At 39.1% G+C, this 15,846-nt stretch overlaps 1 protein-coding gene across 1 annotated transcript in view; it reads left to right on the top strand.

Annotated features, from left to right (window-relative positions):
• The window catches only part of LOC109921568 (probable E3 ubiquitin-protein ligase HECTD4), a 126,527-nt gene that overhangs the window by 83,625 nt on the left and 27,056 nt on the right, over positions 1–15,846 (top strand). Inside the window, exons 22-26 of the mRNA XM_048611736.1 lie at positions 1,322–1,497; positions 11,055–11,190; positions 12,737–12,878; positions 13,358–13,524; positions 15,522–15,668. Coding sequence (XP_048467693.1) covers positions 1,322–1,497; positions 11,055–11,190; positions 12,737–12,878; positions 13,358–13,524; positions 15,522–15,668 — 768 coding nt within the window. The remainder of the gene's footprint in view (positions 1–1,321; positions 1,498–11,054; positions 11,191–12,736; positions 12,879–13,357; positions 13,525–15,521; positions 15,669–15,846) is intronic.

Raw genomic sequence — 15,846 nt, 5'->3', positions numbered from 1 at the left:
CTTTCGAGTGCTTTTTGCGTTGAAAGCTTTCGAGTGCTTTTTGCGTTACTTCAACTTTCAGTTGGACACAATTTACATAATCATAGAACCGCAACTGAAGTTAAAAGATGTTTGTAGACATCTGTCCTTATTTTCCCATTCCTTGTCTTGAATCACGCTCAAGTCGGTAGTGAAAGTACTAAAATAAACAAGAAATGAAAATCAAGTTGGTATGTGATTCAGCTGATTTGTTTCCATGACAAGTCCACTGTGACAGTTGTAAGAACATAGGAACTCGAGTAGACCATTCAGCCTGTCAAGCCCACTCCACCACTCAATGAGATCATCTACTTCAAAACTATTTTCCTGAGCTATTCCCTTCTTCCTTGATGTTTTAAATATGTATGCATCTAATTATCTCTGTCCTGAACATGGCCCATGACTGAGTTTCCATAGCCCTCTGGGGCAGAGATTTCCACAGTTTCACGACCCTCTCACTAAAGAAATTCCTCCTGATCTCAGCCCTACATAATGTACCTCTTATTTGGAGATTGTCTCCTCGCCCTAAACCTCAACCCCAGCAAGGGGAAACATCCTGCATCTAAGATTTTGTCATGGTTGACTGAAATTGTCTCTCATTCTATTAATGTCCAGAGAGTACAGGCCTAATCTAATTAACTGTTCCTCATAGGACAACTGCTCTATCACCCGGATTTAATTTGTGACCCTTAATCGGCAATCACGTGGCAAGTGTTTAGTTTCTCTGCCATTTCCTTATTTCCCATTATAACTTTTCCTGGCTCCACTTGTTTTGGACTCCTGTTTGTTTGTGTTTTTTTTTGTTTTTGCATACCTCCAGAAGCTTTTACAGTCTTTTTGTTAGTTTACTCTCATTCTGCTTACCCTTTCTTAATCTTTTTGTTAGTCCTCCTTTGCAGAATTCTAAAATACTCCCAGTCCTCTGGTTTACCACTTGTTTTGGTGATTTAATAGGTCTCTTCCTTTTAATCCTTTATCCTTTTAATCTTAATTTAATCCTTAATTTCTTTCATAGCCACAATTGGAGCACTTCCGTTGCCGGCTTTTGTGCGTTAAAGGAGTGTACGCTTGTTACAAACTGTGCATTACTACTTTACTGTTGTGTATAAACTCCACAGTGGGGAAAGTTTTTGGTGTAGAATTCCAATATGAAAAACATATTGTGATGCTGGAGGCAATTTATTTCACTGTTTCCGTACCAATGTTTGGATATCCAGGATGCTGAATTTAAAGTAGAATGCACTTATTTGTGCTGTTTATTCTTATCTATCTTCTAATCATTTTTTCCTTTTTTTTAAACCAGGGAGAAATTTGGTCAGGAGGTGAACTCGTTGGTGCCAAAATCTTCACATTCTTTAGCAAAAACAAAAACTTTGGTGAAAAGCTTGATGAATCGAGCTGAGCTATTGCTACATGTTACCATAGCGGCACAGGCTGGCCTAACTAGGAGTATTTCAGGAACCCCAGCTGACACACCAGGTATTGATCCTGACTCAAAAGAGTGATGTCGGAAAGAACAAAAGGGCTTTTGTTGTTCTAATCAGTTGTGTTTGCATCACATATTTAATGTGTTTAATTTGAGAATTCAAAATTGTATGCTGAGACTAGTATGGGAGAGCACCTATGCTAAGGATAGTGGGAACTGTGCCATTGGGATTATCTACTGCTGAACCCATGCTGGGGCCACTGTTCTAGAGAACCACATAACTGGGAAAGTAGAAAGGGCCTTAAATGAGAAGCAGGCCATTCAGCCCATCAAGTCCACACTGACCCTCTTAAGAGCATCCCACCCAGTTTCACTCTATCCCTACAATCCTGCATTCCCCATGGCTAATCCACCTAATCTACACATCCCTGACATTATGGGCAGTTTAGCACAGCCATCCACCTAGGCTGCATATCCTTGACTGTGGAAGAAACTAGAGCACCTGGAGGAAACCCCCTCAGACACAAGAATGTGAAACTCCACACCGTTGCCCAAGGCTGGTGTCGAACCTGGGTGCCTGGCATTGAGGGACAGTGCTAACCACTGAGCCTCTGCTGCCCAATGTTGGAGCACATGATCAATTTTGCAGAGCTGGATAAATAATAAAGTAGAGACATGAAAAGGAAAAAAGGTTATAATGTGAGAAATAATAAACAGGGATAGCAGGGATAAGAATAATAATAAGAATAATTCAACAGATAAACTTAGAAGGTACAAAAATAATAAAAGAGCCAATCTAATGATTCAGTGTCTGAACGCATATCGTATTCAGAACAAAACCAATGAATTGATAGCACAGATAGAAATTAGAAACATGGTTAGAGGCTGACATCAATTGGGACCTGAATATTGAAGGGTACAGGAAATTTAGGAAGAACAGGAAGCTAGGTGGTTCTGCTAATTAATGAAATTCATGCATGACCAAAGTTCAAGAAACCAAGATGTAGAAGTGGCTTGGGTAGGGATGATAAAGGCAGTAGTCACTTGTGGGAGTTGTGTTCTGGCCTCCTGACAATAACCGCATGGTAAGATAGTGTATGAATCAAGTAATGGGAACAAAAAGGTGCAGTGATAATAATGAGTTTTTAATCTGCGTAGATACTGGATAAGTCAGATGGGCAAATGTAACCTGGATTCATTTTAGGAAAATTTTCAGGAGAGGTCAGAACTATATGTTCTAGAGCCAGCCAGAGAGCAGGCTACAATAGCAATGTGTGCATCAGGTTTGTTAATGACCTTGTCATTGAAAGCACCTCTAGGTAAAGGCAATTATGAGGACATGAAAGCAGTTAGATGAAATAAACTAACAAATTAGGTTAAGGGGTACATCTGTGGAGACTGTAATGCCTCACTGCACAGCGTGCTGAAATCAAGCCCTACTATTCCCGAATTGTCATAAAAGTTAAAGATAAGTTCACCAATTTATCTAAACATTAAAGCCAGGTTGAATGGAATCCCAGACTAGTTTTCTGTCCTTAAATAAATATATTTAATTAATTCAATTATTCAATAAATATAAACAATTATAAACTGTTAGCATGTAAACCTGCTAGTTAAAACTGTAGCCCCCTTATAAACATCCCCTCTACACGAGTGTATGGTTAAGAAAAAATGGGTGTGATGAACAGGGGGAATGACTGAGAAGGCATCTCTGGTCCCTATTCACAGGGCTCACTAAGACGGTCACTTTGGCTTGTCATTAGTGCTGCTCCTTCTCCAGATGCTTTCACCTGCTTACAGGATGGCTGGTTCACGCTTATGAAGTCTCTGGCTTACTGCTGAAGAGCCTGAGAGAAATGGCGAAGGGAAAAATAAATTGGCATTTATCAGGCTTAAATTTTTACCTTCCTACAGAGGCAAACGACAGCTTTGCACATTTGGACATCTGTTGTCTTCTCCCAGCTGTTCACAGTCCAACTGGGTCAGATACCAGAAGCCAGTCGTACTGTTGTTGGCAGGCAGAAGGCCTTTGACATTGGTCTCTGGACTAAGGACCAGTTATCAATCAACTGCTTGTTGTTGGCCAAAACTTCACTGAAAATCCTCTGAAAAAGCAGCTGTGTTAACAGCACTTAAAATATTACTTTTAAAAATTGCAGCAATCCTTCAACGGTCCTTGATTTTTGAAGCCATTCTTTTCCTATTTCAGTCCACAATCAAAAATACAGAAAATTAAGACATGGTCTTTACATGTTGCAGTGACAAGTTGTTGGATTTCAGGATGCACTCCAGCATGAAGGGAAAAAATCCAAGGGATGGATGCATTGTCTGTAGTTAACTAATAAAGTTAAAGATAAAGTGTATAATTGTGCAAAGATGGATGGCATGTCAGAAATTGGACAGAATACAAGACAGAGCAAAGATTGACTAAATATTTTTAAGGAAGTCAAAATTAGAGCATGAAAGAAAGCTAACTAGAAATATAAAAACGAGTAATACCAGTTTCTATAGATATCCTTTAGAAAAGGAAAAGTTAAAAAGTTAGAATTGGTCCTGTGGTAAGTAACCCTGGGGGATTAATAATGGAAAATAAGGAGATGGCAGATAAATTAAACAGATTTTTTGCATTGGTCCTCATGTGCATCATCTGCAGTAACATCCTAGAAATAGCTATCAATCATGAAATGGAAGAAAGGGAAGAACTCAAGAAAATTACAATTACCAGAGAAGTGGTACTCAGCAAATTGTTGGAGCTGCAGGTTGGCAATCCCTATGTCCTGATGGACTTCATCCTACTGTCAGGATTCCAGCTGATGGTAGTGCTCTTTAAGTCAGATTCCTGAGCAGCTCGACACACTTTGTTTTATTTTCATTTTTGTAATTTGATTACTGTAGTTGTCAGTGGCGAATATATTTGCAAGAGTCTGTCAATGTACTCTTAGCAAACAGGTTTTGTGCACAAAGGGAATGAAAGTATAAACTATTAACATCAAGAATTATTTGATACAGTCTTGTTACAAATATCAGATATAAAGGATCAACACTTTTACCCTCAACTGCAAACTTAAAGGTACTGAAACTTCAATGAATGGCCATGCTGTTTGCATTTTAGTTTTTTTAATCGGTCTGTTCAGAGTTGTTATTACATAACTCTGGAGTAGATGGGACTTGAAGCTGGGCCTCCACAGCCCAGAAGTAGGGACGCTACCACTGTGCTGCAAGAGCCTTCTGTTTGCATTTAAAAAAAAACTTTTAAACAATGTCTTTTACTTTTTTAAAAAATTTGACCTATTTTTTCAATTCAACCTGTTTAGAGATGCTACTACACACCTGTGGAGCAGGTGGGATTTGAACCCAGGTTCTCCCAGTCCATGGGTAGGGACACTAACACTGTGCCACAAGCGGCCTTTCTTGGCCCTTCTCGTGGTAAATACAGTAAGCATTGCACCACAGCAACATTGAGCTGTTTGCATTTTAAAAGATCCTTGTTCAGTTGACACAGTTGTGTTCTACGTTCACTCAATGCTGTCAACTTTAGTTAATATCTTTTCATGAGACCCTTAAACTGTGAGCACAGCTCACTTATTCCCAAGCCTAGGTGGTGGCACAGTGGTTAGCACTGCTGCCTCTCAGTACCAGGGATCTGGGTTCAATTCCACCCTCAGTCTGTGTGAAGTTTCAATGTTCTCCCTTTGTCTACATGGATTTCTTCCAGGTGCTTCGGTTTCCTCCCACAGTCCAAAAATTTGCAAGTTAGGTGGATTGGCCATGCTAAATTGCCCATAGTGTCCAGAGATGTGCAGGTTATGTGAATTAACCGTGGGAAATACAGGGATAGGTTAGGGGGAGTGAATCTTGATGCCCTTCGGAGAGTCAGTGTGGACTTGTTGGGCCAAATGGCCTGTTTCCACATTGGAGGGATTCCTTAAACTCCTCTTCCACGTTTGGAGCTTTATTTTACTGACACTAAACCAACCACACTAACATTTCTGCCCAACTTGCTTTAAAGACTGCCAAGCTGACAGCCTCTTTGTCGTCATAGTTTTCTCTGAGAGATATCTGCACACTTCCTAAACATGGTTCTCTTTTTGTGAATGGAAATAGTTCCTATGTAATAGGGCACCCTGAATCTGGGGAACAGCCCTTTCTCTGTTTCTGTTTCTGTTTCCCTTTCTCCCTTTTCCCCTTGTTCTCTCTTTTCCCCTTTCTCTTTCTCTAGTTTCTTACACAGCTCAGCACAAGCTCAAAGAGCAGCACCTCATTTTCCGGTTGGGAACTCTACAGCCTTGTGCACTCAGTATGGAGTTAAACGATTTTAGGGCTTGAGGGGCATCTTCTCCTAGGTCCTTACCCCACCCCCACATAGCAGGCCTTGTTACCACATGGTCTGCTGTTAGATACAATCCATTGTTAGCCACTAATTATCCCTACTAGTAGCTATTCATTCTCCCAGACTGATCATTAGCTACTCCTTTGACTGTCCAAATGTTCTCTCTTTTTGGGCTCTATTTCCACCTATTATTCACTCATTATCCCCTCACCCCACCTATCTTCTAGCTACCATCAGCTCTGAGGAAAGGTCACTGGACCCAAAATGTTAACTGATTTCTCTCCACAAATGCTGCCAGACCTGCTGAGCCTTTCCAGCAATTTCTGTTTTTGTTTCTGATTTCCAGCATCTGCAGCTCTTTCAGTTTTCATTTAATTTCTCTCTGATATGATGTGGTCCAGTGAATCTTGCTTTTAATTATTCCCTAGAGAAAGGTAATAGTATTAACACCTCATTGTCAACAAAATTCCAAATGTTTGCTTTTTTTTATCCGCTCTAGTTTTCATTGTTTGTTGAATGCTGTTCAAATGCTTTTTGGTCAACTTGCACACTTGGGTCAGTTTTTCTTGGAAAATTGATACAAAGGTTGGAAGTGCAGAGTGGGTCTTGCTTTGGAAATTTCTCTTTAATTAGTTTAAGAAGTCTTCTCACTCCATGTCCACATATGAAGTTCAAAAAGACTGAATCCTGGAAACTCTTTAAGGGCATCCATGATGGCAAACAGTCACAACCTAATCATTTGATCAAAATCATCTGGAAATTCTTGACAACGGGATATAATCACGGTCTTCAAAGCTTGATACTATCTTCTCCTAGACTGTGGATGGTGAGAGTAAAGCATGAATTATTTTGTTCCCAAACTATTTATTACATTTTGTGTATTTGTAACATATACACTAAGATCAGGGTTCAGAACTTTTTTTGGATAATCAATGTGTTGTTTTAAAAGATGAACTGACTTTTGCACTGTTTATGCATTAATTGTCCACCAAAGGCAGTGCTTCAATGAATCTGGTTGAAACATCATCCGTGATGTTAAAAGACACTGATTGCAAACCTTGGTTTCAAGTTGGGGTCCTACATGACCTATTCACATCCTGCTAAAAAGTTAGTAGAAAGGTGGTATTAAAATTAAGTGTGTAGGTTTAATCAATGTTTTGGTTTTCTACTGTACCAATAAGTTTGGCAAAATTAGACCATGTGATCTTAACCATTAAATTTTTTTGTGTATTATTCTGTGTTCCTAATAACTAAGTGACCAAACTTGGAATTTTGTGAGCCACTCGTAGAATTTTATAACTAAGCTCTGATAGAATTACCAGCAGATGGACTGCCATCCATTCCTCTTTGCTGGTCCTCTGTGGTCTCAATATCCTCATTAATACTTTGTCTTTTAAATGATGGTGCTTAGGCATTGACTCTGATTCCATTTCTGAATAATAGGCTATTTGATACGGTGCTCTCAGCTCAAAATGTTACATTTTTATTAAAGAAAGTTGGCTGACCCTGTCAGCCTCATTTTCTTCTCCTTTTGTCCTTTTTTACTTGTGTTTAAAATCATCATTAGATAACTGAATTTCCATGTTGTCTCCTTTTACCATAGACTACTTGTTTTTCTACCTAATTCTGTGAACCTAAGATCTAGGTAAAACATGTTCAGGAAATGCAGGTGTTCTTTCTGTAACCTCTGTTTGTTTCACTTCTGTTTTTGCCAACAATAATTTTGAGTCAGCAAGGTTATTCTCCATGATGAAATCAATATATTCTATCGGGATTTATTTCACAATTACAATTTCTGTACTTGCTAAATCACTCTTACCTGGTTCTGTGTATTGGGACTGGTTTGTGACTTCTGAGTATGCCTTCAATTAATATTTTTCCTTCATTAACCCCCCTGGAAGTCAATTGATATCATCAGCCAACATCAGGAACTGACTGCTCCAGTGTAAGTCAGTGCCTTTATTAGTTTGCTTGGTTGCTAAGAAAAATACAGAAATACTTCTCCCTTTGTAATCAAATATTCAGAATTTCCATGTGTCTGATTCTCTTCAGCAATAATCAAAGAACAACATTTCTTGGCAGTTCTAAGTCGTCTCTCCTATGTTGTCCGTGCTGTGGACACTTCAGTCAGTTTATGTATTGACAACACATTACCAAGCACTCTTGTTGGTGAGGCGGCCATAGGGACACAGAATTTAGTTTTGTAGTTAAATTCAATTTTATTAACAAAATGTTCCTTACTAAAAACACCATGTGAATATTTCCCAAATTCCCATAATGTTCTGGGGAAGGGTCCAGACCCAAGGCATCAGCTCTCCTGCTCCTCTGATGCTGCTTGGCCTGCTGTGTTCATCCAGCTCTACACCTTGTTATCCCATAATGTTTACTGTCTACTTATCCTTTCTCAGAAGGATAGAGCTATTACCCACAATGATTTACATGTTTAAACTGGTCTGTTGGAATCTCCTTTCTCTTCAACGTAGGGCTGACTGTTTTTCATGAGGGTGGATCTCACAGGTCAGAAATTTCTCCTGGATCATCTTGAATTGCTGTATAATCTTCTATCACAAGCTTTGCTATGGGTCTACACTGAAGGATGGCTTCCATGTGTGTGGTTTTGTCTCCCCTCACCCCAAACCTTCCCAAATGGTCTGCGGCCTTTGACCAATGGGGTTATGACCAGGATCCAAAGCATCCAATGAAGTCATGCCAACATTCTTCACAGTTGCTTTGCCAGGGAGGTTTAAAGTGTACCTCCTGAGGCAGTGGCTGGAATTCAAGGTGCCAGCAAGTCTGAAACTTTTCCAAGCCTTTGTGACTTCTTTGACCTTAATTTCCACTATTCTCTGTAGCCTGTAGCTGCTTTTATATTTAGTTTGACCAATTGGGTCAATTTAGAATGTTCAATTTTGGATTATAGTCTCTTGATCACACCCTGCCTAAAAGGCTCTGAGGGAATATGTTCCACCTATACGACTGCCACAATTTTACTACTCATTTCCTTATGCACATTTTTCTGACGATTCCTTGCATGTTCCTATTATTGTAATCGGCCTCCCAATTAACTTTCAGCAATTAGATTCAGTGTGTCCAGTATTCTTAGAATCTTTTTATCACTTTTAGGTTCAAGCCTTTCTTCTTATTATTTTAGTCTCCTTCTGTTTGTTCCCTAAAATTAATATTTTTTCCATGCCCAGAATTTCTGTTCTAATTTTATTTGCTGACTACCATTATTTTGTCTAATGCAACCAACTGTGAGGGATCTCATGAGTTTCTGCCTGAACTGCCACTTCTCTGACCTTTGATACCTCATGCTTATCTGAGTACATCTCCAGGGTTACTGGAATACTATTTTGGTATTCTTTCTTAATCATGATTTCCCTCACATTTTTAATTATTTTCTTAATCTTGAGTGATCAGATCCATTGATCCCACAGCATTGCTTTCCTTGCAAATTCTACTGTTACCTGATTGTACTATAAGAAACAAATACAAATTTTTGATTTATGAGCTGCAGAGACAAACTCTTTTTAGCACCTTTTGTGCACTTCTATTCACCGCTATCTTTTCAAATCAGACTGCACAGCTCTGTTCTGCAGTCTTCTGGATACATGGCTACTAGAGTAGAATGTTGTTGTTTTGTTTTTTGTGAGAGTTTTTGAATATAAAGTGGGGAGTTTATCTTTCAGTTGTGAAGGACTGGTGAGACCACAACTGGAATGATGTGTACAGTATGGTTTGTTTATTTAAGGAAGGATTTCAATGCCTTGAAAGCATGCGGCACAGTGGCTCAGTGGTTAGCACTGCTGCCTCACAGCGCCAGGGACCTGGGTTCGCTTTCACCGCTGGGCAACTGTCTGTGTGGGGTTTGCGCGTTCTCCCCATGTCTGCGTGGGTTTCCTCCGGGTGCTCTGGTTTCCCCCCACAGTCCACGGATGTGTAGGCTAGATGGATTGGCCATGCTAAATTACCCGTAGTGTTCAGGTATGTGGGTCAGGTATGTTGGGCGGAAGGGCCTGTTTCCACACTGTAGGGATTCTATGATCTATCTTCATATCCGAGAAATATAGCATGATATCTGGAATGACCTCGTTGCCTTATGAAGGAAGTTGTACAGGCTAGGCTCGTATTCACTGGAATTTACATGAGTAAACAGCTTTGATTAAAGCTGTTGAGGCTGGAGTGGAAGGGATGTTTCTTTTAATGGGAGAATCCAGAGCTAAGAATCACCGTTTTAAAAATAGGGGGCCACCATTTTAAGGCAACAATTAAGCAGTTTTTGTTTTGAGGTTTGAGAGTCTTTGGAACTCTTCCTTTAAAAGGTTAAGGAAGCAGAGCCCTTGAACGTTTTTAAGGCAAAGAAAGGTAGATTTTTTGATAAGCATGGAACTGAAGGCTCATTGGGAATAGGCAGAAATGTGGAGTAACCAGATCACCCATGATCTTGTTGAGTGCCAGGCCAGCCTCTAGGAGTGAGTGACCATACTTCCAATTCGCCTATTGGTGAAGCGAAAAGTGAATGTTGCCATATTGCTAGAGGACCATAGGCTCCTGTCTCATTTGAGAGAGTGACTGATGGTGAATTTAAAGTGAGGCTGACCACACTTCCAGCAAGAGGCAAGGTTGAGAAGGCAGAGTTTTCACGGTAGCCTCAGCAGTATGGGGATTTAAACCTAAGCTGTTGACATTACTGTGTTGCAAACCAGCCTTACGGGTAACAGTCGTCATCAGTGTAATGTTATTTCAGTTTTTTTTTTGCATGTTCCTGTTCAACGGTTGAGAGTACACTAAGTGGTTTGAGCTTGGAACATCGTAACTGTGTAAGCGTGCGATGAATATGACAAACATTCTGTGTAACTTGGGCAGCTGTCTGGTCCCTTGTGAAGTAAATAACTTTGCTATTTTACTAAGCATTTCATGTCCTTTATTTTTTATAACCTTTAATTGTTCTGACTTTGTTAAATTTGATGTAGTAGAAGCCTAATATTGCCAATAAATGCAATGAAATATTTTTACTTGGTGTGAAAAAGGAAATGCTCAATTAGGATCATTTCTCGATTGCTGCTAAAGAGTACTTTTGACTACTGTTCATATTTTGATAGTCTGATAAGAAGTAAAGGTAGCTGGACAGTTTAAAGGAACCTTAACAATAATAGTATAGATAAGAGTTGATAACTCTTGCCTCAACCATGTACAGTTACAGAAATCTCAAATTGACACAGTTTTTGGACATGTTGAGTGTGCATTTGTCATTCTTATCTTCCTTGCTTATTTTGCCAGCTTGTAAATCATCTTCCGAAACCAAAGTGATTTCCCACACTGTTCGCCAACCTGTGTTCCTGCGTAGCATGTCTGCACCCTCTGACCTGGAAATGATTGCAAATGAAGATTTAGAATTCACACGAGCTAGTCAAAGGTAAAAAGTTAAGTTAATTTAAATAATTCCAGTAAGCCTGAATTGTAAACATGTCCAGTCCTGGAAAATACATTGCAGTGCAATCACAGTTTATTAAGTTTCAATGCTTGAAGTTATGTATCTGCTTTGTTTGCAAGTTGCTGACAAGGCAAGCATTTATTATGCCCCATTCTTGAGAACATTAGGATGATTTGCTGCCTTGAATTGCTGTGGTCCATGTGGTGTGGTTGTACCCACGGTGAAATTTGCCAGGAAATTATATGACTTTCATGAAGGTACCACAGTATGTTGGACTATGCGTGATTTGGAGGAATCTTGCAGATAGTGTTTCCAATCACTGCTACCATTCTTCTACTGGACATCACCTCCCAAACCTCTAATTTCAAAATAGCGTAGACAAGTTACTGTAATGCATCTTTTAGATCATGCACACTGTTAATAAATCTCTGATTTGCTGTCTGCGGACTGAAATTGTGACCTAACATGTTTCAAATCTTTGCACCCAGTACAACTGCTTCTATCTATTTTTCTAGTTTCCTGCAACCTTTACTGATTAGTTACTTGCTATAATCCCATTCTCCATTCACATTCTTTGCCAATTCTTTTGTTATGCCAGCCACTAAAATGGGCTTTATTTTTAACACTGTATTGTAAGAGTTCAGTCCAAGTGACAAAGTCTGATTAGCTTTTGAAGGCTTGTACTGAAACATCCAAATTTCAGCTTGAACAAGCATCGAGCCTGATTACCGCTACAAAATCAAAATCTTATGTGGAAGAAGCTCCTCAAGAAGAGAATGCTTTAAGTATTTTCCTGTAGTTTTAAGTAAAAAGGACATCCTTCATCTTTCCACTCACTATCAACTAGGTGACTCAATAGTTTTTATGGGTTTATAAGGCTGTCAGACGTATCTGGATGTGAATTGAGCCACTCACCATGTAGCATCTTGTTCATTATTCATCATGTATTGCTGTTGAGAAGCTAGTTGTGAACTGTCTGTCTGGAATTACTGCAGTCTGTAATGGCATACCCACGTTTTGGTCAGGTAGGGAGTCCCAGGTTTTTTAACCATTGGCCATGAGGAATTGCAATACATTTCCAAGGGGAATTTGCAAGTAGTTGTGCTCCTGTGCGCCTGCTGTCCTTTTCTTCCAGGTGTTCAAACCACGTATTGGTGGGAAAGCATCAAATAGACTGAAGATTTGAAAAAAAAACTGGAAGAATATATTTTAAAAATCAGTGGGTTGCCACTTGCAACAAAAAACATTTTGTACTCTTCTCCCAACACTCATCTTCATTCCAATTAAATGACTTTACCAAATGTTTTTGGATTGGTGAGAAAAAAGTTGGTCTTTCAAAATTCTAAGTTTAGTCAAAGTTATATGTTGAACAGATACATATTTTTTGGTGAAGATGCTTTAAGGCTAGAAATTATTATTGGGGCATACACTCTTAGCCATTAAGTATTGTTAGCTTTAAGTATTTTACATTAACAGCAAAGTAATTTTATTGCAGATGTCTGAGGATTTTTTCCTGTCTTGTTTGCAGGAGACGCCATGGGAATAGTCATCGGAGCAGTTCCTTCACTCTGCTTCAGTCTCTGACTATTGAAGATAGTCGTGACAAGCCAACATACAGTGTGCTGCTGGGACAGCTCTTTGCTTTCATTGGGACAAATCCTGATCAGGCTGTAAGTGTTAAATTTTGTTTTTGCAACGATATTTTTCAAAAGTATTGAAACAGTTTGAAATGACCAATTTTTGTTACAAAAAAAGTACGTAATATTCTGATGGCATGTAATTTGTCAAAAATAAAATTTGAAATGATTTGCAAGTCCAGCTGATTTTGTATATGATGTGCAATTCTGTTTATTGTTCCTTGAATTGAACATCTCTAACTTAGTTACGACACTTGTTTCTCCATGTCTGTAATTGTACATATCTCACTGACTTAAATACACTTGAACTCATTTGTCATTTTTGTTCTTTAGGGCATGCATACTTAATTATACATATATTACTGTCTTTCTAGAGATCTATAAATCACAGCATTAATAATTACTGATGTTATGTTACAAATTTCTTTCATGACCTGCTAAATTAGGTTGGAGAGGCTGCCGTTGAGAGTTGCATAAACAACATTGCAAATTATGGTCTTATTTAACTTAAGGTGTCAAGCAGCAGTTTCCTTTTAGCTGCTCAGACTCGGTGGAGGCGTGGTAACACCAGAAAACAGGCCCTGGTACACATGCGTGAGCTGTTGACAGCAGCAGTCCGAGTTGGTGGTGTTACTCATTTGGTTGGCCCTGTGACCACTGTTCTCCAAGGTGGACCAAGGTGAGATGCTGACCAGTAGAATTGTTAGGGTCAGGGGTCGGGGGGGAGGTGGATAGCAGCATGGAATGGGCGTGGAGAAAGTTTATTCTTGAAAAGGAAATCTGTGACACAGTTTTTAGCATATGGTAGCACGTTCATTTTGCTTACTCTTCTAATGTTACAAATTCTGAGTACTGACTCCTTTTTTAAAATTTCCTACATACTCAGTAAAGTGAGGGGAGTTACTTTGGGTGAATGACGAATGTCTCTGTTCCACCCCAGTAGTGCACCTCAGCCTCACTGCTCAGTCCTCTAGATCTAGTTCCAACACATTACTGAAATTTTTTTTCATATCAGTCATTCTTGATTCTGAGCAGTTGTGAATGCTGAATTATGACTTCTGGAACTGGATTGAAACTGATTCCCGTATTGTCTTATGTCTTATTGTTCATTGTTTGCATGTTCTCCCCCACACTCACTCCATTTTCTTGTGCACCTCAAATGTAGACATGGGGAAAACAAAGCCTCATGGCTGCCAGTGTTGCTGCTGTTTAATTGTTCAGGAGGAGAGACATTTCCAACAGAGTGAGTTGGATCCCCATTATCCCGAGTCGACTCTGATGTATTGGACTCCATTTAATGCTCCTTCCTATTGGTTCTACCGTATCTTAAGTCTTCGAATGTGATGCTGGGCTACTATTATGTACTAGCTGCAAGATTGCAATCAGACAGTATTAGAAAGATTTAAGCGTAGTTTTTTGGTAGGAGACAAAATATTGTTTTTGCCCAATATCATATTAAGATTTAAAATATCTTTTTGGTAATGCAGAGCTTGAGTATTGCTGGAAAAAAGGTACATTTTTAAAAAAAAAAACTTCGTCTTGCATTAATCAGTGTAATGTACGTTACCAAGTAAAAGGAAAACAAGTTATATTGTAAGAGAGGACAATGTTAGTTCAGTTGGCTGGATGGCTGGTTTGCGATGCAAAGTGAAGCCAGTAGCACGGTTTCAATTTCCATACCGACTGAGATTACAATGACCTGTAGATTCACCTGTTGTTGAGATGCCTTAAATCTGTGGTAGACTGGGCACTTTCCAGCACCAAAGGTGATGTCCTTGGGTTCATTCGTGAGTTTATTTGATGTACTGTGAGAAGTGTTCTTATCAGGGTAGCTGTTGTATAGTTGGATAGCTTTTGAGGCACCTTATTTCAGTATAAAGTATCCAACTTAAACAAATGGTCTGGCCTCTATTTATGTGGTTGCTGATAAGGCCTGCCTTGTAGCAGATGGAACTATAGTAACCAATGCATATATTGACCAGTAAAAGGGAATTCATGACATTTAGTAAAAGTCTGACTGATCTCTGAACTAGGACATCAAGGAAAGGTAGCTCATTTGGCTGCACCATTTCAGTGATCAATTTGAGTACAGTATCAAGTCCACTGAGATGTGCAAGGAAATTGCTTTTTGCAGCTGTGGATTAAAATTCAAATATAGTTTAGCTGTTAACTGTTAGTTATAGTCTAACTGGTACATTCTCCACACCAACCACTCTATCAATGAGTCAATTTGCCAACCAATTGATCGTCTCATACAGTATAAATATTTTGCCTTTATTTAGTAATTCTTGCAAATTGCCCTGATGAGTGCAAGACAAAAAGCTTTGGCAACATGTTTAAATTCTTTTTGCTTTTGTTATTCAACTCAGTTTGTTTCATTCAGTCCCATCAATCTGTTTCCTCCTAATCTAACAATGTCCCGACAATTTAAATAAAACCCACTGTGCGAGAGATCGTGTTCCTGAAGAAGAACAGATTTGATGTTGAGCACAAAGTTTTAAAAACAAATGTTATTTGATTTACAGGATAGTTTAACTCAAATTTGTGTACTGTTAAGTTGAAAGAAGTTTATTTCACTGAACAGACTTGAGTTTGGATTCTGGTTTTAGAAGGAAGCTATTTTGCAACTGACTGTCACTGTTTTCCATTGGTAAATGTTTATTGCTGTTCTCTAAGGATTGAAGAACTGACATGTGGTGGGATGGTGGAGCAAGTTCAGGAGGCATTTGGTGAGACCATGACATCAGTTGTTTCACTTTGTGCCCGATATCCAATTGCCTGTGCCAATAGCATTGGCCTTCTTTGTACTATTCCATACACAAGGTAAGGAGCAAGTGTCCTTCATGGTATTTGAATGAATTGGAAGTTAAATCAACCGCGTTGTTCTCCTATGTATTTAAATGATCTCCAAACAACACAGATGACATCCTTGTTGAATAATTGCTTATGTGGTCTTAGCAGTGGGCTATGCTCCTAATTGGGGATGTATGCGATTTAAGTA

This window comes from Rhincodon typus, chromosome 24, assembly GCF_021869965.1.
Source record: "Rhincodon typus isolate 14 chromosome 24, sRhiTyp1.1, whole genome shotgun sequence".
Classification (NCBI taxonomy): Eukaryota; Metazoa; Chordata; class Chondrichthyes; order Orectolobiformes; family Rhincodontidae; genus Rhincodon; species Rhincodon typus.
Note: the sequence above shows the minus strand (reverse complement) of the source record. Positions and strands in the feature narration are given on the sequence as shown.